The 22000-nt window shown below is 67.1% G+C and overlaps 2 protein-coding genes across 6 annotated transcripts in view; both read right to left on the reverse strand.

Moving 5' to 3' along the window:
* The window catches only part of THRAP3 (thyroid hormone receptor associated protein 3), a 34843-nt gene extending 30460 nt beyond the window's left edge, over positions 1-4383 (reverse strand). For both annotated transcript variants that reach the window (XM_076357313.1, XM_076357310.1), the window contains exon 1: positions 4313-4383. The gene's annotated coding sequence lies outside the window, so the exon portion shown is untranslated. The remainder of the gene's footprint in view (positions 1-4312) is intronic.
* Positions 4384-5105: 722 nt separating this feature from the next.
* MAP7D1 (MAP7 domain containing 1) lies at positions 5106-21769 on the reverse strand. 4 transcript variants are annotated; one of them, XM_076357295.1, is made up of 18 exons: positions 21707-21769; positions 13511-14194; positions 13299-13367; positions 12421-12584; positions 11990-12104; positions 10160-10270; positions 8525-8647; positions 8239-8381; positions 7983-8116; positions 7635-7885; positions 7384-7558; positions 7159-7318; positions 6744-6848; positions 6565-6618; positions 6395-6452; positions 6132-6249; positions 5853-6058; positions 5106-5770 (listed from the first exon to the last, which is right to left on the reverse strand). In XM_076357295.1, exons 2-18 carry the CDS (start codon positions 14175-14177, stop codon positions 5760-5762), a joined length of 2664 nt encoding a protein of 887 aa, XP_076213410.1. In that variant the 5' UTR covers positions 14178-14194; positions 21707-21769; the 3' UTR covers positions 5106-5759. The 4 variants fall into 4 exon arrangements, with proteins under 4 accessions (XP_076213410.1, XP_076213409.1, XP_076213412.1 ...); XM_076357294.1 differs by lacking the exon at positions 21707-21769 and adding an exon at positions 21184-21309; XM_076357297.1 differs by lacking the exon at positions 21707-21769 and adding an exon at positions 18853-18955.
* Between the last annotated feature and the right edge of the window lie 231 nt (positions 21770-22000).

A 22000-nucleotide genomic window follows, 5' to 3' on the forward strand; every position in this document is an offset into this window, starting at 1 on the left:
GGAGTGAAACAGCGCAAACACAATTCTCAGCTGGCATGAAATGTAATCCCATGATTTTACTATTCATAGCTCTGACATGATAAAGCTAAATTAAGCAAGAACTCTTAACTTTCTCAAACCTAATATCAGTGACTACCTCCATCATTTAGCCTCTGCTAATGCTCTACTTCACTGTGAAGAGGGGAAGGATATTTTCCTTTATGGCAAGGGAGACTCCAGACCTACAAACCCAGCCTGTCATCCAGAAACAAAATGGCACCTACTTGTTCCCAGGCACCACTTTGGCGTGACTCCAGCAGGAACAGAGGAGACAAGATGAGCTGTTGTGCTAAATCTAACACCTTCTCCTCATCTTGGGACCCATTACAGAAACCCACAAAGCAGTTTTAAGCCGCGCTCCCCAGCTTGCCCAGCAGTGAGTGTTTGCTGAACAACAGTCTACCAGTACAGGAACAGGGGTCAGTTCAAAGCACAAATGAGAGACACGCTAAGCACAAGGTAAGCCAGCACAACCCCAATGCTTACCGTTAGTTGTTTATACAGCCTTGCAGGATTACCTTGCACAAGCTCCCCAGGGAGCCAGAACAGCTTTTGCAATTAACAACACTATTCCTCTCTCTTTCAATGCCCGTGGCCTAAACTATATGGCTAAATATACAGCAGGAATCCTGCCACACAGAGGAACTCTCTGTACCGTCGTAATTCAGAGGAAACCGTACGACCCAAAACCCACGTTATTGTACTAGCACATGCAGCTATTAAACACAGCTCAGTATATTGTAAACTTTTCCAGATATGGAAAAAAGTTCAAGGGCTATGTAGCTGCTTAAACAATTAACAAGTTCCGACATGGCAAACTGTCATTTTGCAAAGACAAAGCCAAGTGAGCTAAAAAAAAAAAAGAAAAAAATCAATCTTCTGGCAAAACCGCACTATTCTTTTAGGGAGCTAGTGATACAACTACAAAGGGAAGACCACCGTTTTACAATGAAAAGCATCCTCAGGCTTAACCAGTCCAGCTCAGCCCTTCCTAGGCCTCTCAAAGCAAGATTTCTTTTACAGTAGAGAAAGTGGGAGCAGGTTAAAAAAAAAAATTACATCTGCTGACCCGCATGGATTGTCACCTATTTTATATACTGGTGTTTTATACATGTAGTGTTTTTGTATTCTAATAGCAACAACCATGTTAGACGGTGTTCACCAGCTCTTCTGCAGCATGCCAATCTCAAACACCTCACCCATGAACCCACAGGGCACAGGCCTGGCTTGACCCAAATGACTATTTTCTTAAATAGTTCACAAAGCTTCCTGGCTTAAATAAGCTGGAGAAACCAGCAGACAGCTAAATTATATTATCGTAATCCTAATAGCAGGACACCTGTTTAATTTACGATACACGTGACAAAACTTTACTTTCGTTGAAACAGAACAGTTAAGTTAAGGTCAGGGGCACAGGGTTGCTCTGAAATCCCAGCACACAGGGAAACCTCATTCCAGACAGCACTTGCTGAAGCACTAAGAGCAGAACTATATCTTCCAGAGATACAGAGCTCGCAGAGAGACATGGAATTAGGAAGGAAAAAAGCAGGAAGACACCAGAGCATAACTCAGCAGAAACACAGGCACAACTTCTGCAGACAAAGAGCTACACGCAGAACATGGGCATGGATTCATCGCAACACGCACCTGCCACTGCCAACACACGGTCCGTACGGACACACTGCAGGGCAGCAAGATCTGCCACTACTCTAATGCATTTACAGCAAGCACCTCAAAAAGATACCAGGTGGACTGCGCTATAGATGCCTCCTTACCATGGCCAGGTTGTCTCTTTACAGTAAACTGGCAGGTAAAAGGTTTCACCTTTTGATCCCTGGATAAAAAAAGGATGTAAAAACGCAGGCATTTGAGTTAGCAGGTGGTAAGGCCTCCTGCACCCTTGCCGGCAACGGCACGCCGCCCTGCGCCCTCCTCCTTCCCACGGGCAGGAGCCCCAGCTGAAGGGGAACGGTGCAACGCTGCAGCCATCCGTTCAGACTCCAGAACTCTGCAAACCCCCTGCGCTGAGATCGTATCATTTACAGATCACACACTCTCACGTGTAATCAACACCAATTCTGAAAAGACATCTCAGGACACTAAGGCCTATCTGCTCGAGTACTGCCTCAGGAGCAGCATTTTTAGCCGGCAACGTCAGCTTCTTAAGGACTTCAGAGATGACTCTTAAAATTGACTTCTCATATGTGTCCCTCCCTGTTCCTGCCAAAGTAGGAACTAATTCACAGCAGGGAGGATGTGAAACAAAAACATATAGCAGGATCCAAAGAAAATTTAGACATAATGACAAGGCCCTAGACTCTACAGAGGATCCTATGTCAGAAGAACATGAATTTTAGACGGCTCTCTACAATAACTGCCTTATTTTATCCTCTCACCTGCTGTTAGATTGTGTAACTAATAATGCAGTTCACAAAGTCAGCCATTTCCTCACTCTGTGCTGGGCACCCTGCAAAGTGCCAGAGCAAGTATACAGACAAACAACTAAATGCTCCAGGAGAAGGCACTGTTGTGTCTAAATACTCATTTTTTCTGTCTCTACAATATACTCCCTCAAAGGCAATCTGAGAGGCTAAGCTTCAAAACATATCTTTTTAAAGGAATGGAAATCAGGTTATGCAATGCAAACCCAAAGAACAGATCTCCTCTTCAGCCACAGCACTTGAGGGCGGCGTCCACATAAAAGGCACATTAAAAACACACCTAAAGTGTCACATTGGCCTTACCATAAACATTGACATAACTACCTGCCTTTGCTGCTAGCAGGAAGGAATACTGCCAGAGTATTGCAGAGAGTAATTGGATGATTTAATTGTCTGTGCTCTTAGGAAAGAGCATCCTGAAAACGTCCGTTTGCTGATGTGACCCTGCAGCCTCCTACACACGCGCTCTGTGCTGACACTGCCGCAGAAGCAGCAGATAAAGGCTCTTCTTCCACCCATCAGCTATAAGACAAGCTGTAACGTTTTCCAATTTATTTCAAAGAACAAATCTGTTCTTACGTCACAACATCAGACGCACCACTGTACACTTAAAAAGCAAGAACGAGTACCCCACCTCCGACAAGTCCTGAGGAAATGCTGCTGCACACACACCACCACCCACTCCACATTTACGGAGTCCTCACACACACACGAGCAAACAGAAGTGAACCTGCGCCTCCCAAGGCTGCTACACGGAGTACTGCTTATTCCAAACTCATCACATCACCTTCTGGCACATAAACGCGCTCAGAAAGCCATTCGGGAGGGAATTAGCGTGACAATTACCTTGTGAAGACTTTTAAATATACTTATAGAAACCTCAAACGCGTTAGCCTCCCCAAAACAACACAAGTTAGGGAAACAAGCCCTCGTCAGTCTGGTGAAAACGAAGATTCAGGGCTCACACGTGCCTCTGTGCCACTGCAAAGCCCATTCCGCCGCATCACCTGAGGTTCTACCGAACTTCACTTTAAAGAAGATGATGCAGAGTGGGGAACGCGAGCGAACAAATCCATCCTGCTGCACCAAGAAGCACAGGGTGCTGAGCGCCGGTGCGTGAGCCCCGAGAGAGCTACACACCATCGGGGGTTCAACCCCAGCTCACGGGGTCACGGCTGCGGCCCGGACAAGCTGCTCCCCCCCGCAAGCTGCCGCTCCCCCAGCCCCAGGGGCCCAGAGCCCCCGACCGGCTCCCCCGGGAACGCCGGCAGCGCCTCCCGCGCCGCAGCGGGCGTGCGGGAACCCCGGACACAGGCCGTGACCCCGGCGAAGGGAGGAAACCTCCGGGAACGGGTCGAAGGCCCGAAGCGGGGGAGGAATCTCCGGGGACGGGGCCCAGAGGCCCGGGCGGAGGACGGGAATCTCCAGGAACGGGCTGGGCCGGGACGGCGCGGGGGGGGGGGGAGGGAGGGAGTCTCCGCGGACAGGCCCGGGCCGGCCCCAACCGGCCGCGGGGACGCGAGGAGGCGGCGTGAGGCCTGGCCCGGGCCAGCCACGAGGCCCCGCTCGGGCCAGGCCCAGGGCGGCCCCGGGAGCGCCCCTCGCCGCGTTCGAGCCCCGCCCGGGGGGGGGGGCCGCGGGGCCGCGCCCGGCACGTGGCGGCGGCCGGGGGGCGGAGGTGCAGCGCCGCGCTAAGGCCTGGGGAGGGAGGGGGTTAGGGCCCGGCCGGGGTGGGCGGCGCGGCCGCGGAGGGCCCTCGGTGCGAGGCGGGAAGGGGAAGAGAAGAGCCCGGTGGCAGAGGGCCGCGCCGCGCCGGGCCTGCTCGCACTCACCGGACCCCGCTCCGCCCGCGGCCTCCTCAGCAGCCAGGCGCCTCCACCTCCTCCTCACGCACTTCCGCTTCGCGCCCGCCCGCTGCCCGCCCGCGGGGGCTGCCGGGAGCCGCAGTCCGGCCCCCCGCCGCGCTCATTGGTTGGCGGCGCTAGGCGGACTACAGCTCCCAGCGGGCTCGGCGCGGAGTTTACGTCACTTCCGCCCCCTCCCCGATCCGCCCCTGGCGCCACGGAGAGGGCGAGGCTTCCGGCGGGGAGGGGCGGGGCTACGGGGGGGGCCTGGCCGGGAAATGGCGGCGGGGGTGGCCGGGGCCGTCGCTGGGCGGGGGCGATGGCGATGGCGATGGCCATGGCCGCCCGCCCTCCCCGGTGTGGGCCCAGCCTCCTCCCGCACCGCCCGGCTCCCCGGTGCTTCCCCCGCCCTAGAGGGGAGCGAGGGCGCGGAGCAGCCGGTCGCTGAAGGGGCCCCGCTGCCGGCCCGCCGCCCGCCGGCTCGGAGGCCAGGGCGGGGCAGGGAGGGTGCAGCTCTCTGGCAGGGGCCTGCAGACGTGCGGCGAGGGCAGCCGGGATGAGCCCGCCGCGTCCCCGGGAGGGGAGCGGGGAGCCGACGGAGCAAACGGTGCTGGGGGGGGCTCCAGGGGCGAGCCCCGACACGGGGGTAAATCCGCGCCCCCCTGCTGCCGGGGAGCCAGGAGCGCGCCCAGCCCGGCCCAGCCCCGCAGAGCACTGAGGCACGGCCACCTGCCCGCAGGCAGCGCGGCTCCCGTCCCCCCGGGGACACGGCGAGGCGAGGGCAGTTGTCCACTTTTATTGTTCGCAAAGGTTGTCCGGATGCATAACACTGTCACAACGGCGCGGAGAGCAGCGTGGTGCCGGCCGGGCCCTGGGCATGCGCTCCGGCAGCACGGGGGGCACCCGGTGCACACGCAGACATGCGGGGGGACGTGGGGACGGGGAGCGACCCCGGCCGGGCTGCGGCCCTCCTGCCTGCGAGCCCCGGGCAGCCCCGAATCCTCCCACCCCGCGCAGGGCCGGGCCGGGCCAGCGTCCCCGATGTCTGGCCGAGCTCTATTTACAGTATTCACATACATTGTACCCAGCAAGTTAAATAACTACATTATTACACCACACGTCTGGGGCGGCTCTGGCAGGCTGCTAGGGTGGGGGTGTCGGTCTGATAAGGTGCATTTTTAAAAAAAAAAAAAAAAAAACAAAACGAAATAAAAAGAACAAAGAGAGAAACCAGGCGTCCCCGCAGCAGGCAGGGGGCCGGCGGCCGCCTCGCCGGGGTCCCACACCGCCCGGGCCCCCCGTGGCAGGGCCGGGCACGCGCGGGCAGGGGAGAGGAGCGAGGTTTTTCTTCTGACAACAGCTACGGTTCTGCGCAGGCGTCCAGAGTCGGGACGTGTGCGGTGGCCCTGCGGGGACGTGTGCCAGGGCCTGGCCCTCACAGCACCTCTGCGGGAGGAGGGGAGGGCACGGCGGTGAGACCGGGCAGCCACAGCATCACCCTGGCCCCCCGCGCGCCCCCGTCTCTCACCTGTCACCTGGGGGGGCTTGACCACGGCCTGCTTGAGGAAGGGCTCCTTGTCACCGAAGGGGATGATGCTGCCGGGGCTGCTGCCGTGGTGGGAGAGCTCCAGCAGCTCCTGCGACCCCTCCGTGCCCGAGAAGCCATTCTCATGCTTGCCGGGCTGCACGCCGTTCACCAGGGACGCCAGGGACGCCACCTCCTTGGCCGGGGAGCTGTGGGGTGGGAGGGCTGGGGTCAGCCAGGGCCCCGCCGCCCCCTGGCCCCCCCGGCCGCCCCTGCGCTCACCTCGGCTGCAGCCCCTCGCCTGCCAGGCCCTTCGGCCCCCCCGGCATCCCCGCACTCGGCGTCTCAGTCTCAGGGAGTTCCTCCTCCTTTGGCATTGGCCCCGCACGCTTCTCACGGCCTGGGGACATCAGCAGAGCCCCCTGCTCAGCCATGGCCCCGGGCAGCAGCATGGCTGGGATGGGGGGGGGAGCAGGATGGGGTCGTGGCTCCGCGGACCCTGGGCACCCCGGAGGTGCAGCAGGCTGTGGGAAGAGGCCACGTACCTGGGTCATCCTCCTGCTCGGCCGCTTTCCCATTCACCACCTTCTTGTCCTCCTTCTTCTGCAGAGAGAGGAGAGCTGTGAGGGGCAGTGGCGGCTCCGGGCAGGGGTGGGAGGGCTCTGCAGAGTCCCCCATGTCCCCACGCACCTCAGGACAGGGGACAGGCACCCACCTTGGCATCCGCTGCGTCCGACTTGCGCGTCCTCTTCATGATCTCCTCCAGGCGCTGCGGGGCAGAGAGGAGCTCGTGCACAGCCCTCGCCAGCAGGACCTGCCCTGGGTGCTGGGCAGGACCCCTTGCAGGGGAAGCCCCTGCTGTGCCACACGCCCAGAGGTGCCCCCAGCCCTCACCTTCTTCCTCTCCAGCCGCTCCTGCTCCTCACGCTGGAAGTGCTTCTCCCGCTCCAGGCGCTGCCGCTCGGCCTCTTCGCGCGCCCTCGCCTCGGCCTCTTCCCTCTGCGGCACAGCGGGGCACCAGGGATGGATGAGACAGGGCAGGGATGGATGGGATGGGCCAGGGACAGTGGGGACAGGCTGCCCGGGTGGCTCAGGGCAGCCCTGTCCCACGTCCCCTCCCGCCACCCTGGGCATCGAGGGGCTGGGCTGGTCCTCGCCCCTGCATCCCACTGGGGTGGGAATCACAGGAGAGCATCCCTGCCTTCCCCCTCCATCCCTGCCTTCATCCCCCATCCCACCTCCTCCTCCCCTGTCCCCTCCACCCCGCCTCCCCTGCAGCCCCTTGCCCCTGCACCCCGCCACCCCAGACCTGTCTCTGCAGCCGCTCCGTCTCCTCCTGCTCAGCCCGTGCTCTCTCCTGGGCCTCGCGCTCCTCCTGCAGCCGCCGTTCCTCCTCCCGCTGGCGTGCCAGGGCCTCCCTGCGGGTCTGCTCCTCCGCCGCCTGCTGCGCCCGCTCCTCCTGCAGCCGCCTGCGGGGAGGGGGCCCTCAGCAAGGTGTGGGGCCATGGCTGGGGGCCGGGGGGGCAGCACCCACCTCTCCTGCTCCTCCTGCTCCCGGCGCTCCCGCTCCTCGCGCTCCCGCTGCTCGCGGGCCTGGCGCCGCTTCTCTGCCAGCAGCCGGGCAGCCTCCTCCCGGTCCGTGGTGCCGGCTGGGGGTCTGCCTGGGGGGGTGGCCGGCACGGGGCCAGGGGCTGCAGGGGCTGGGGGGGCTGCAGGGTGCATGCAGCGTCAGTGCTGCTCCCGCTCCCCCAAGCCCCACCGCCCCCCCAGCCACCCCGTACCCACCTGCTGTTGGCTCTGTGGGCACTTTGGGGGGCTCGGGGAGGGTCGGGCCCCGCTCCTCCTCCTTCCTCTCGCGTGCCTTCGCCTGGCCCTCCTGCTCCCCCTGCTCTTCCCGGGCCCTGGCCCGCACCTTGGGAGAGGAGTGGGCGCTGCGGGGCAGGGGTGGCTTGTGGGGAGAGCTGAGGGCTGGGCTGGGGGACGCCGGACGGGCTTTGGGGGTGGCAGGGGATGAGGGACGGTTCTTGGGGCCGGGGCTGCAAATGGAGCGAGAGACGGCGTTAGCAGGGCTGGGGCAGCCCCCATGGCGGCAGGGCGGGGGGCTGGGCAGCCCCCGCGGCAGCGGATCCCTACCTGCTGTCTGCTGCGGGCAGGAGCCGGGGCTGTGCCGCTGGCAGCAACTGCCGCTTCTTGAGGCTGCGCTCACGGGACAGGGCACTGCGCTCCTTGGCGTTCTCCCGCTCCTTCTCCTTCTTCTCCTTCTTCTTCTGCTCCGGCCGGGGAGAGACAGAGACAGCATCAGCACCGGGTGCTCTGGCTTGGCCGGGAGCCACACTGTGCCCCGCGGCCACCCTGGCACCCAGGGGTCCCCGTGGGAGGTTGCACTCACGGGCGAGGACTCGGTCCTGCGGCGTGGCGTCACATCGGGGCTGCCGGCGGTCCCCTTCCGCCTATCCCAGCAGCGGTGTTGCAGGCGGTGGTTGTGGCAGGGGCTGAGGGGGCTGGCAGAGGCCGAGCGGGGGCACACGGGCACTGGGGGTAGGAGTGACCACACCGTCAGGACAGAGCTGGCACAGCACCGGCACCAGCTCTCCGCTGGCTTCAGGGTCCTTCATCCCAGTCCCCTGCCTGTGCCAGGACCCGTGTGGGCCCGTGCCCCCCACCCTGGTGCTCACCCTGCTCCTTGCCGTTCCCAGCCAGTGTCACGGCACTCCGGCTGCGCGCGAGGAAGGACAGGGTGGGTGTCATCAGCCGGTCCACGATGCTGCTCTCCCACGGGCTCAGCTGCAAGCTCCGGTCTGGGGAGGGAGAGGGGCCCTTAGCATGCCCCCAAGCCCCCAGGCACCAGCACCGGCACCAGCCCCGCAGCCGCCCACCGGGAATGAGCAGCCTTGCAGCGGGGCCAGGGCATGTGTGCGGCCCCAGGAGTGCCCGAAGCTCGGCCGCGCTGGGGAGCACTCCCCGCTGTCCTGCATGGCCGGCCGAGGCAGGACAAAGGGTTGTGTGGGTGCAGGCATGGGTGGGCAGCTAGGCACCCACAGGACGGCACTGCAGCACGATGACAACACTGTCCCCATGCCCCGCAGACACCCCAGCTGCAGTGCACCCACAGGGAGCGGCACCCACAGCACCAGGGTGCAGTCCTGCTGACAGCAGCCCCTTCCACCCTGTCCCCCTCCTCATGTCCAGCGTGGGCGTGCACCCTCCCTATGTCCCCGTACTGATGTGACTGAGCCCCCAGCATGCTGCAGCTGCTGCAGGGACACCGCAGAGTGCCCGTTCACCCCAAGGGAGCCGTGCTGAAGTTGCCGGGCATGCCGCGGGAGCCAGGCCAGGCTCGTGGCACCCGAGGAACTGCAGTCCCCGGCCACGCTGCCGGCTCAGCTGGGCACTGGGCTGCCACTGGCTGCCCTCCAGTGCATTTCGCCGGCACCGAACACCCCACAGGCACATGGGAAGCACCCACAGTGAGCGGGCCCCTCTGCCCCTCTCCACCCGGTCAGGCTGGGAGCAGCACACGCTGCCAGGAGTGGAGAAAACAGAGCCATGGGAGCAGCAGGGGGACAGGGCGCCGGGTCCGGCACCGGCCCAGGGAGATGCTGCTCCCACCCCGGCGGTGCCGACAGCCCCAGGGTGCCTCTCCCCAGGCTGAGCCCCCAGTGCGGGGCCAGCGGGAGCCACCTGCGTCACCACTGCCTGCAGCCGCCCGCGTCAGCTGCTCCGGCTATTTATACCCGGCTGGGAAGGCGCGCACCCATCGCCAGGCAACCCCGAAACACAACAGCAGCCCCGGCGCTGGACGCATCCCTCTGGCACGGCCGGCAGCCTCAGGCAGCTCGCCCAGGGCCAGGGCGACCTCGCAGCACCCGACGCAGCACCGCACCCACGGCGCTCTGTGGCACCCAGACCCGGGTGCCTGTGGGGACAGGCGTCATGGCGGCAGGCACCAGCACCGTGCCCAGCCCTGAGGAGAGTCCAGTGACAGGCAGCCCCGCTCTGCGGCTGCATCTGCACCCACCGGAGCTGCCCCGGAGCAGGGAGCCAGGGCTCCCGGTCCCCGTCTTGGCGCCCCGTGGGGCTGCCACCACCCAGCTGCTCCTCCTCCTCCTCCCAGCCTGCACGCAGCCTCAAGGAGCCGCCGGCCGGCTCCAGCCTCCTCCCGCAAACAGCGAACGGCTTCTCCTCTCTCCGCGGGCACCGTGCTGCAAGGCAGGGCCTGGGGACGGGGGACCCTGGCCTTGGGGGTCCCCAGCGCTGGGCGGGGGCCGGGCTGTGCCCCCTGCGCTGGGGCAAACACAAAGGGCTCTTACTTCTACTGGGAGAGTTCCAGAGGGTGGCAGAGGATTTGGAGAGCCGCTTGTTGATTATAGAGTCGACGTGTTTGGGGAGGTTTACAGCGGACACCGAGCACCGGCTCGCACCTGGAGGAGGGAAAAGACACAAGGACATTAAGGTCCCGGGGCCGGGGCCAGGCCCCCCACATGCAGCATGCACGGCCGTGCCGGGGCGCTGGGGCAGGAGCAGGAGGACACGGCACAGAGAGTGGGGCCAGGAGATGCTGGTGTCCAGGGACACGATACACGGCGCTGGCATCTGGCACGGCACGGTGCCCGAGCCCTGGGGGTCATGCTGGGATCATGCAGGGATCTCATCCTCGAGGAGCCAGGGCGGCTCCCGGGCCCCGCCACACCAGTCTCCCCAAAAGCAGTCCTGGGAACTGGGAGCCTGGTTGCCAGGGACCTCAGCAGCACTGGGCGAGCAGCCAGCCTGGAGGAGCAGGTTGAGGGCAGCAGGTCCAGACAGACACAGGACAACGCTCACACCAGTGTCAGGTCACTACGGCAGTGCCAGGAGGGTGCTGGTGGCCGGCAGCACCTCCACAGGGCACTGGGATCCCTCCACCCTGGCTGGGCTCCTCCGGAGAAAATGCCCAGGGGAGCTCGCTGCCAGTGGAGGCGGCAGCCAGGAGATTGGCGAGTGAGAGCGCTGGCGGCAGCTCGGGCAGCACGTCCCCACGGGAGGTGGCAGGGGAAGGTGTCCCCTTGCCGCACCCTGCCAGGTGCTGCACCATGGACACATGGGTCTGTCCCCGAGTGTGCCACGAGCCACAGACGGACGCACAGCACCCGGACGCACAGCCCAGACAGGCGTAACCAGAACATGGCGCCTGTACACACAGCCCAGCCAGGCACAGCCAGGCACACACCACCTGTACACACATGGTGCCAGGCACATGGTGCCAGTACACACAGCCTGGCACGCAACGCCTGTACACACAGCCCGGCCAGGCACAGCCGGGGCTGCCACAGCCACCCCACGGCACAAGCAGGGCAGACAGACCCCGGGGGCACAGCGCTCCCATCTATGCCATCGGCCTGCCATCAGAATGGTCAGGCAGTGCCAGCGCTCCCCGGCACAGCCCTGTCCCCTTGGCAGTCAGGCGACAGGGGAGACCTCCACATGCCCAACCCCGGTGCTGAACCCCGCAGGGTGTCCCTGAGGAGCCCCCAAGGAGAGGGGCTAGCTGGGCTCAATGCTCTGGCTGTGGGGCAGTGGGCACGGCTGAGCCTCCGGCAGCCGCCGCAGGGGCACGGCACGGCACGACACGGCGAGGCACGGCACAGCCATGCACACCCAGGAGCACACACAGCTACAGACACCCCCATGTTGGAGCTGGAGGGGCCAAGCCCTGCCCCTATCCAGCTGGGGGAAAAGGGGACACGCCGCAGCACAGACCCCAACAAGAGACGGCAATGGCCTCACATGGCTCCACAACCCATGCCCGACTCCTCCCAGCTGCTGGAGACCCGGGCAGCGTGGCCACGGCATCCCCGCAGGCAGCCAGGGCTGTCCCCAAGCACATCCCTGCACAGAACAGTGACCGTGACGCACAGCCTCCAGCTTACGCCCAGCCCCACAAGAGCAGGGAAAAGCCAAAGGGCCATCGGGCCCCGGCACAGCCCGGCACAAACCGGCACAGCCTGGGGTGACAGCAGCATGACCCCACAGCAGAGTGGGGCTGAGCTGGGTTTGTGGGGTCTCGCCCTCCTTGCACAGAGCACCGCAGAGCCGTGCCCAGCCACCCCTGCCGCCGGCAGAGCCGTGGGGTCCTGGGTGCCCTCGCCCAGCCTGGCACTCACCATCCTTGTGTGCAGGGGAGCCGTGGTGCAGGGCCCCAGCCCAGGACCACCGCTGCTGCCGGATCTCTGCCCACGTCTTCTTGGCCGACCGCTGGATCGCTGCCTCGTAGCGCTCCTGCCCGAGCAAGAGGGACAGGGTGAGGCCAGTGGCTGGGGGAACGGGGCCGGGACTGGCCGGAGCCTCCTGGCATGAGGCTATTGCAGCTATGGGGATGCTTGGAGGGAGACGGGGCAGTGATGCCCACCCTGGCCCGGGCACATGTGCCCAAGGAACTGGGCATCGCGGAGGCTCTGCACCATGAAGGGTGGGCACCACGGAGGACGGGCACGGTGGGCAGCTCCCGAAGGGCTGCTGGATCCACAAGGTCTCCCCAGGGAGCGCACCCCCGGCATGCCGCCCCAGCCCCCTGCCTGTGATACCCCATTCTTACCTTGTTCTTCTCCAGCTTCTGCCTCTGCCGCTCCTCCAGGACGGCACGGCGCTTCTCTGCCTTCAGCCGCTGCTCCTCCAGGCGCTTGCGGCGCTCCTCCAGCTGCTTCTCCCGCAGCAGCCTGGCCTTCTCCTCCTTCTCCAGCCACAGAACCCGCTTGGCAGCTGCAGGAGGGAGCCGGGGCAGCAGGGTCGCACCCAAGGCACAGCCCTGGCCCCGGTGAGCCCCGCAGTCCGGACGTGTGCCCGTGCCGGCAGCACAGGGCTGAGGGCTGGCTCCGGCCGGGGCACGCGGCTGGGCTCCCTGGGCGCGCGGGGCAGGCGGCATTGCGGCCGGCCGGCGAGGGAGGGGTTTGGGCGAGGACAAAAGGGAGGCCGGGAGCCCGCCGAGCCGCGCCGCACTGGCGAACAATGGGGGAATGAGGGTGGAAAGAGCGTGGGGACGAGGAGGCCTCATGCGCGGCGCAGGGGCCCCACTCACCCACCGCCCCGAGCTGCTGCAGGGCTGCTTGCAGCTGCCTGCCACTGCTTGCACATGGGAGAGAGCTGGGCACTGGGCTGGTGGCACCTGCACAGACTGCGGGGTACCCATGCACCCGGGGGGCACCCGGACCCCCGGAGCAGCTGGGGGAGCGTGGCAGCAGGGGCAGTGGCATGCTAGGGGGGCAGTGGCGTGCCAGGGGGGTAGCGGCGTGATGGGGGGACAGAGCCGCCAGCACAGCAGCTCCTGCCTGGGCTCAGCTCATCGCAGCTAATGGGATTGCCCATGACCCAGCAAAGCTCCTTAGCTCCTGCCTCCCCCCCCATCCATTTTCCCTCCCGGCATGCGCTTCGGGGCTCGCCGGCCCCACATCCCACCCTGCTCCCCCAGCCCCATACCCAGGTACTTGGCCCGCTCCTCGCGCCGCTCCTTTGCCTGCTTGTGCCTCGCCTGGGCTTTCTGGGCATCTGCAGCAGGGAGACACCATCAGAGCAGCACCCGGCCCCCCAGCCCCAGAGCTCTGCCGGCACCAGCCGGGCACAGAGGAATCGAACAGCGCCCGCAGGGTGCCAGCATCCCCAGAGCACCCCCGGCCCCCCCGGGCACACACCTTGCTTGGGCCTGGGGCTGGCGGCAGGAGCCGGTGAGGCTGCAGCTGAGGTGGTGCGGTCACTCCGGGGGGGCACGTCCTTCAAGGGCCCAGCTGCACCGCTCGGGGGACTCTTGGCATTGGAGGGGGCCCCTTCGCTGGCAGCCAGGGCTGGGGGATCGCTCCCACGGGGCAGCATCTCTGCCGGGCAAGGGGCAGCGGCAGCGGGGACGGGGTCTGGCTGGCCGGCAGTGTGGGGAGATGCCTCTTCTTTAGGGTACTCCGTCGCAGGGGGCCGGGGGGGCTCAGGGGGGGACCTATCACACCATGGGGGGACGCTCTCCTCCGAGGAGGCCATGGCTGTAGGGATGGGGGAGACGGGCTGTCCTGACGGCGTCGTGGCTGGAGGGACGGGTCGGTCATGCTGCGGGGTGCTGCTCTCGCGGGGGGTTGTCACAGCTGGGGGGCTGGGGCAGACGGGCTGCCTGGAGGGGGTCACAGCTGCAGGGATGGGCGAGACGGTCTTTTCGGAGGGGGTGATGGCTGGAGGGACGGGCGAGACGGGCTGTCCAGAGGGGATGACGGCTGGAGGGACGGATCGGTCCCGCTGCTGGGGGGTGCTCTCTCCCTGCAGGGCATCCCCAGGCGAGGGGGGCGGTGAGGTGTGGGGGGGCACGCTGTCTCCCATCAGGGATGGTGGCTTCCCTGCAACACAGGCAGAGCAGAACGGATGGTCACTCAGTGGGGGAGCCTGGGGCAGCCCCGTCCCCCCCAAACACAGTCCTTGGGGGTGCAGCCCCATCCCCCCCCAAATACAGCCCTCGGGAGCAAGGCTGTCCCTGGCAGCAGGGGCTGGGAACGGTCCCCAGGTCCCCCCAGGGAAGGCAGCAGGACCCCCACCCAAGCCCTGCCGCTGCCCCTGTCTCGGGGGGCGCCCACGCCGCCCCACGCCGGGTGCCAGGCACCGGGTGGACAATGCACAGAGGGACCAGCCGGGGCCCTGCCAGGCACCACCACCACAAAGCCGCCCTTCTTCCCCCGGCAGCTGCCGCCCTGGCCCCACCGTGGGGGGACACAGGGATGGAGACCCCATGCAGGCACAGGGACCCACGCGCTTCCCCGCCGCTCTCCCCGGAGGATGCGGGGCCGCTTCCGCCAGTGCTCGCGACACGGCCGGAGGCAGGATGGGCGCGGGCCCCGCGGCCTGACGTCACCGCTCCGGCCCATGTCCCCCAGCGCCGCGCAGGGCCGCGGCCAGGCCCGCACACAGCCATGAACTCATGGCCCAGGAATGCACACGAGGCCGCCGCCGCCACCGTCGCCAGCAAACAGCCCCCTCCCCACGTGGGGCCCGGCCACTCGCTGCCCCAACGTGGGGCAGGCGGGGGGCACGGTGCCTGCTCTGTGCACCCTGAGGGGAGCAGCCAGGGGAATCACCCCCCGTCCCGGCCATCCCCAGGGGAGCCTGGCGGCTGGGGACCCCAGGGACGCCCGCTGCACACCCCAGTGCTGGGGACAGAGAGGCGGTGCCAGCCGCCCTGCGAAGCAGCAGTATGTGCCCTCTGCAAAAGTGGATGCGCAGGGACCACCTGCGGTGACCAGCAGCAGTGATCCCCCCCCCGGCCCCCGTTAACCAGTCCTTTGCAAATGCACCTTCGGGCACGTGCCAGGGTCACAGCCCTGACCCCCCTGCAGTGGGCAGCGCTGTCACTCCTGCCTGGGAATGATGCCCGACCTGTCCCGGGGCCGTGGGCACACGGCTCCAGCACCACGGGCACCGCTGCAGCATGTGGCCCCAGCTCCGGTGGTGTGGGACGATGGGGACACCAGTGACCGGCACCCGCTGGCCCCAGCAAGCGGCTCTCACCGCAGGGTGATGTCATGCACCGGGCTCAGCCGTATTTGCAGAGCTCTCCACAATCTTCAGCAAGGGGCAAAGTGTGGGCTCTGCAAACAAGGGCTGGCGCCGCTTCACCACCCCACGCTGGAGCCTACCAAGCCCGGGGGCAGCCCCAGGCTGCCAGGGAAGGTGCTGCCAATCCCCCCTGTGCTGTGGGCATGGGTGCACCCCAGGTCTCATGGTCCCCCAGCACCCACAGCAGCACCTGCCTGCCCAGGGAGGGGCTGGGGGTCCTGCTGCGGCTCCCCAGCAGGCCAAGACTCATGCCAGCACGGTTCACCCATCCCGGGCTCCGCGGCGGACACAGCCAGCCCCGGTGCCCCCACAGACCCACGCAGCCTTCCGGGTATTTTCTGCCGCAGGAAGCCGGCCCATCCCCTGGCCCCAATCCTGCACATCCCACATCCCCATCGCTGAGCCCCGTGAGGTGGCCATGAGTCTGATGTGCAACTGGGAAGGTGCCAGGGCTGCAGCCAGGGGCTCCCCCGCCCCGTCCCCCCAGGGCTTCCCCAGATCGGCACCTGTGGGCAGGGGGGCTTGGCAGCCTCCAGGCACCAGTTCTGAGGACAATACCCGTGGTGGCACCATGTGTCCCAGACTGGAGGGGTGAACCCCTGGGAGCGCTGCGGCGGCACAGCCGGGCGCTGCCCGTGGGGCCACCAGCCGAGCAAAAGCTTCAAGGCCAGGCTGACACCCCCGAGCAGATGGAAATACCTCCCAGAGTCCTGGATGTGCGGGGAGCGGTGCCGGGGGATGGCGGGTGCCTCCTGCCACCCCGCACCACTGGGCACGGAGCCCCGGGCAAAGCCCTGAGCAGGATCCGTCCTGCTCCACCGGCCGGAGGGATGGCAGCGCCCGTGGCCAGGGCAGGACTGCCGGGCACAGCCAAAACCCCCGCACGCGGCCGGGGCCAGCCCTGCCGCCATCTGTCCCTGTCGCTGCTCCAGCGCGGCAGCTGCCCTGAAACCCAACGCTGCCTGCGCCCAGGCGGCGCGGGCGTCCCCTCTCCCCCAGCCAGGGCATTCCGCAGGGGATTAGCTCCCTGGCCCCCCAAACGTGCAGGCACGGCTCCCCTGCAGCCCCCAGCCTGGGCAAGTCTGCGCAGCACTAGCCCCACTGCTGGCACCGGGACAGTGCTGCACCCAGCCACGGGGCGAGGTGCTGCCCCTTGACGCCGGGTCACCCAGCCCATCCCAGCTCCTCCCGTGCGTCCATGTGGCACTAGCGCCCGCGCCACCGAGCACCACTGGCACCTCCAGCCCGGCACCGCCCACTGCTCCATGGACGGCACATGGCTGGGGATGCTCAGCCAGGCAGAGGCAATTCCCCGGTGCCGTGAAGCGAGAGCACATCGAGGCTCCGCGGGGCACTCCAGTCGGAAGGCGAGCAGCCCTCGTTAACTGTCCGCTGTGCATCCCCGCGGGGCGCTTCCCACCAGGGCGGGGGGGCACCCGCCTGCTTTAACCTCAGCTTCCCCCATTTGCCATATCCTCATGTTCCCGCTCTGCAGCATGGCTGGGGCTGCTCTGCGTGCCGTACCTGCCCAGGGCCGGGGGCATCAGACGGGGCCCACTCCTCCCCTGGGATGAGAGGAGAGCAGGGCTGATGGGTGCAGCGGGGGCCTGTCGGTGGCCGCTGCAAAGCCACCTGTAGGGACTGGTCACAGAACCCAGCTGGCAGACCCCGGCCACCCTGGCCATTGCACAAGTCCCTGCAATGCCCAGGGACAAGGTCCCGAGGGGAACCCCAGCCCCAAGAGCCACCGCTGGCTCTGCAGGGCCACTCCCCGCAGCCCGTGGGGATACCCGTGTGCCCAGTGCGCCCTCGGGCCCTTCCCGGTGCGGCTGGTTTCCAGCTGCCTCCCCCAGCCTTGATGGCAGCCCCAAGGCCGTGCCAGAGGAGGGGGAAGGATGGGTCCCCAGGGCCTCTCCTCATTGCAAACAGGTCCCGGTGCTGAGTGGGGAGGCAGCCGTGGCCCTGGGGCCAGGATTGCTCTGCGGGTGCTGGTGTCCAGCAGGAGGAGTGGCTGCCCAAGGCCACTGGAGTGCCGTGGGGTGCCCAGGGGTGCTCAAAGCCCTGGGGGTGCTCGGAGCCCTGGTGCTGCCCCTGACCCCACCCTGCCTCGCCATGTCTCAGATGTGCTTCAGAGCCAAGCCCTGCCCTGTTCCACCCAGTTCCTGGGAATCCCCCGTGCTGCAGCACCCCTTGCACCTGGATGACAGGGACAGTGAGCAAGCATCCCCGGCGTATCCCCAGCATGTCCCCGGCATGTCCCGGCCGCAGTGCTGATGCACACCCTCGGCCCCAGCTCACATGCATGGGCAGGGAGACACAGGCGATGCGCAGAACAAGCGCCAGCAGCCCCGCACCGTGGGGGTGGCCAGTGCTACCCTGGCAGCTGCCGACAGCAATGACACCCCGTCCCCCATGGGGGGGGGTTCTGTGGTGCTGTTGCCCACAGCCACCCACACCCTGGCCCCAGGCAGCACGGGTGCTGTAGCCCGAGGCTGGCTCCTCTCTCCGCCGGCTCAGAGCCAGCAAAACACAGCCGGCAGCGCCGGGGCAGGTCAGGCATCATCCCACAGCGCCCCACGCGCTGCCCGCAGGCCCGCTTCAGGGACGGGCCTCCAGGGCCAGGCAGGAGCCGGGCAGGAGGGACGCAGGCGGCAGGGCAGCCGGGATGGTGCAGCCAGATGCCCACGGTGGGTGCCGGGCAGGAGGAAGGGGCATGGCAGGGCATCGCCCACCTGGCTGGGGCCATGCTGCCTTTCCACCTGCTCCTGGGAGGGCTGGTTTGGGAGGGGGCTGCACCCGTTGCTCAGCCCCCCCCCAGCATGGAGGACCAGTCCTCCTTCCCAGGGTCCATACCCGCCCCAGGGCACCGGGATGGGTGGGCGTGGGGGCAGCCATGAGGTAACTGCGCCAGCCCCTGGCAGAGGCCGCAGAGCTCCTGCGGCTCAGCACCCAGCTGGCAGTGACGTGCCAAGCCAGAGAGCAACAAGGGGAACTTGGGAGACGGGATCTCGTGGCCAGAGTGGGGCCAGGGCCGGGGGGTTTCCAGGGCTTAAAATACACGCGGAGGAAAGAGCCTGAGCTGCTGCTGCGCCCCGACACCCCCACGGCAAACTTTCCGTTTGGCTGCGGTCACGGTACAGCCCCCAACAGACTAAGGGCAGGGGCAGGCAGCACCTGCCTGCCATCCATCTGGGCAGCGCCGGCAGCGGCGACAGGAGGTGCCCTCGTCCTTGGGGTGACCCGCGCAGAACCGTCAACACCGAGGACAGCCGGCCCAGCCGCGCTCCCAAAAACCTGTCTGCTAGCATCACACCGGGAAAACAGAAACCTGGCTCAAAGGCAGGGCACAGGGCTCCGCGCCTGCTGGGATCCGGTCTCTCAGGGAGCAGGTGCCCAGCACCTCTGAAAAACAGGTCTTGAGCCTCACAACGCGGATGCGGGCACCTACCAGGGCTGGGGCCGTGCAGGATCCAGCTCCGCTCCCAGCTGGCTGCCTGTGCTGCTGCCCGTCCCTGCTTGGAGCCCTCCAACGAGCAAGAGCTGTGCTAACTATTTTGGACATGGCACCACGGGACTGTCACATCACCGCTCCGCACGTCGCATCACGTTGCTCTGACGGTTCGCAGCAGCGGCTCTGCTGGCGTCCCCGCACTGGGAGACCTCCCGAGCTGCCTGCTCCCAAACACAGGCGCTGGCTGGCAACCAGTTCACCCTGCACCCTCCCTCTCCGCTGTGCTGGAGGAAGAAGGGCTGGAGAAATCAGGGGGCACCCGGATAAGAATGAACCCCTGCCTGCTCCCTGCCCTGCTCCTCACCCCTCTGCCCGCCTGCGGGGCAGCATCCCATCCGGGTGGCTCCATGGGGCCGCACCCTGCCCCATCTGCCCTCTGCGAGCTCCTGCCCCCCCCAGCACCACCGGCTGCCCCACACCGCAGCGGGTCCCAGTCCCTGGAGTGCAACCCCAGCCCCGCTGGCGGCCAGGACATGGCACACTGAGGGGGCCGGGAGCTCCAACCTGTGCTGGGTGGTGAGACACGGAGCAGCCTGGGCTGCCTGGCCACACACATCGCCCAAACGAGAAGGATCGGGGACGCTCCCCAGAGCGGGACATGCTGCAGAGCCACTGGTGCTCCCCTGGCACTGCCGCCATCCTCCTCCACTCGCAGCAGAGCAGCAAGTGCCTCCCCACACTGGGGAACCGAACTGCCTGGGGGGGCGTGGGGGGCCCAGCCGGCCGCAGGAGAGGCCAGCATGGCCGGGAGCAGCCATCCCCCTCCCCGGGCAGCAATGGCATCGAGAAGGAAGGAAAGGCCGAGCCGGCTGTGCGCCGGGGCGGGCGGGAAGGCTGCGGAGGCGGCAAGCGGGATACAGACAATATGTCTGCAGCGCAGGACGTGCCGTTTGGGCAGCATGACTGGGGATCCGCAGCCGGTTTGTTCGAGAGCTGCCAATAAAGGGTGAGAGGCATTTCGGCATTGCTGGGAGCCGGCAGCAATCCCTTTCTGCCTGCGAGGGCCCGGGCGGCCGTGGCTGATGAATCACGGCGCGGCGGCAGGCACCGGGGACAAGGGGGAGGGGAGCTGCCTCTCCTCTTCCTCCATCGGTGGGAAGCAGCTCCGCCACGGAGCCCTGCTTAGTCACAGCCCCGCGCCGAGAGCGAGCAGCCCGGCGGGGCCAAAGAGCGCTTGGCTGGAGCCCTGCAGGGAAGAGCCAAAACAAACCCTCACCCTGAGACTCGGCCCCGCCGGCCACCGCCCTCCCCAGTTTGCCGAACCGAGGGCCGGTGGCAGAGTTCATCCTGGGGCAGCGCCGGGACCGGCCTGGCTGGGACCCCAAGTCCCCGCAGCGGGGTCGAGCGCAGCCAGCCCCGGGCAGGCGGGGGGCAACGCCTGCACCCCTCAACCTGCCGGTAGCGGCTTCTGCCCTGGGCAGTGCCAGCCACCTCTGCTTGCCCCCAGCCGGGGTGGCACAGCCAGGCAGCGGGCTGCGGGACGGGCCGTGGCGGTGACCCCGGCACAACCAGGGCCACCCACACCCCACAGCAGGAGTGGGGCTGCCCTGGCAGGCAGGGACCCCCCGCCGCGCCGCAGAGCGGCCCGCTGGGGCAGGGCGTCGGGTGGCCGGCACCACATGCGGCAGCAGGGCCCTGCCCGCCGGGACACCCAGCAGCAGCAGCAGCAGCAGCACCTGGGGGGGCTCGGGGGCAGGCCGGCATCGCCCACCGGCTGGTGGGGAAGAGCCAGGGCAGGGGCAGGCGCCGCTGCCCCGGACCCCCCGCCATGGCGGGGCCGTCCCCGGGAGGGCTCCCCAAGGGCAGCTCCCCCTGCACCCCCCCCGGCGGCGGCGGGGCCGGGGGCTGCGCGGCTGTGTCCCACCTCAAGATGGAGGGGCCGTGCCCGGGCTTTGTCCCTCCCGGGAAGACGCCCCAGTCCCGGCTCCCGGCCCCCGGCCGCGCGTCCCCCCGGCTCCTCCGCCGCCTCCCCTGGGCCCCCGCCCCTCTCTGCCGCCCGAGCGGCTCCGCGGGCGGCCCCGCCGCATCCCCCGGGCCCGGCGCAGCCCCCCGCTCCCCGCCGCCGCGGCATCCCCGCCGGCATCCCCCGCGGCCGGATCCCGCACCCCCGCGGCCGGATCCCCCTCCCCGCCGCGGCCCGGCTCCCGCCTCCCCCATGGCCGCATCCTGCAGCCCGACTCCGGCGCGGCCCCGCGGTGCGGGAAGGGGCCTGGGCGCCCGCCGCTGCCGGAGCCGCTGCCGGAGCCGGTCCCCGCCGCGGAGCCTTACCCTGGGCCGGCTGGGGCTGGGGCTGGGGCTGCGGCTGCGGCTGCGGCTCCCGCCCGGCGCGGCTCCTCTCCATGGCGTGGCAGGCAGGCGCAGAGGGCTGGCCGAGCCGTGCCGAGCCGAGCCGAGCCGCGCCGCGCCGCCCCGCTCCCCCCGGCCCGGCGGGGGAGGACGCACGGCGCTCCCCGCCCCGGCCCCGGCCGCGCATCCCGCCCGGCCCCGCGGCCCCGGGCTGGGGGGAGCGGGCAGGCGGGGGATGCTGTGCTCGGGCTCGCCTCTCCCCTGCCCCAAACGCGGCCCCGCAGCCCTGGCCCGGCACCGGGGTCTTGGCCGCCCTCCCGCAGCCGGGGCTGGGACCCCCACGCCCGTCACCCCGGCCTCAGGCCTGCCCTGCTGCCTGTCCCTGCCGTGCCCAGTGTCCCCCAGCCTTGCTTGGGCGCTCGCCCATCTCCAGCCCCTCCTCTCCCAGATTTTGGGGCTTGCACCCACCCTTCCCACTCCCCACATTTTACGATGCTCCAGTCACCTGCAAAGCGCTGGCCCTGCAGCAGACACCCCCTGACCCCCCTGCAGCTGCAGCCACGGCCAGCACCGCTCGGATCAGCTGTCCGATTTCCAGGCACCCCAAAGAGACATTGATTTCCCGTCCCGGAGCCCCACCTCGGCTGCTCGCGAGGCCTCGCTGCTGCTTCCCCCACCACCCACCCGTCGCACGTGAGCCTTAGTCACCGCCAGCAGCCGCCCCCCACTCCCGGGGGCGAGGGCTTCGCTGTCACACATCCCACCCTGGCCTCGATAACAGGCAGATAACGAGAGGCCT

Source organism: Aptenodytes patagonicus, chromosome 21, assembly GCF_965638725.1.
Source record: "Aptenodytes patagonicus chromosome 21, bAptPat1.pri.cur, whole genome shotgun sequence".
Taxonomy (NCBI): Eukaryota; Metazoa; Chordata; class Aves; order Sphenisciformes; family Spheniscidae; genus Aptenodytes; species Aptenodytes patagonicus.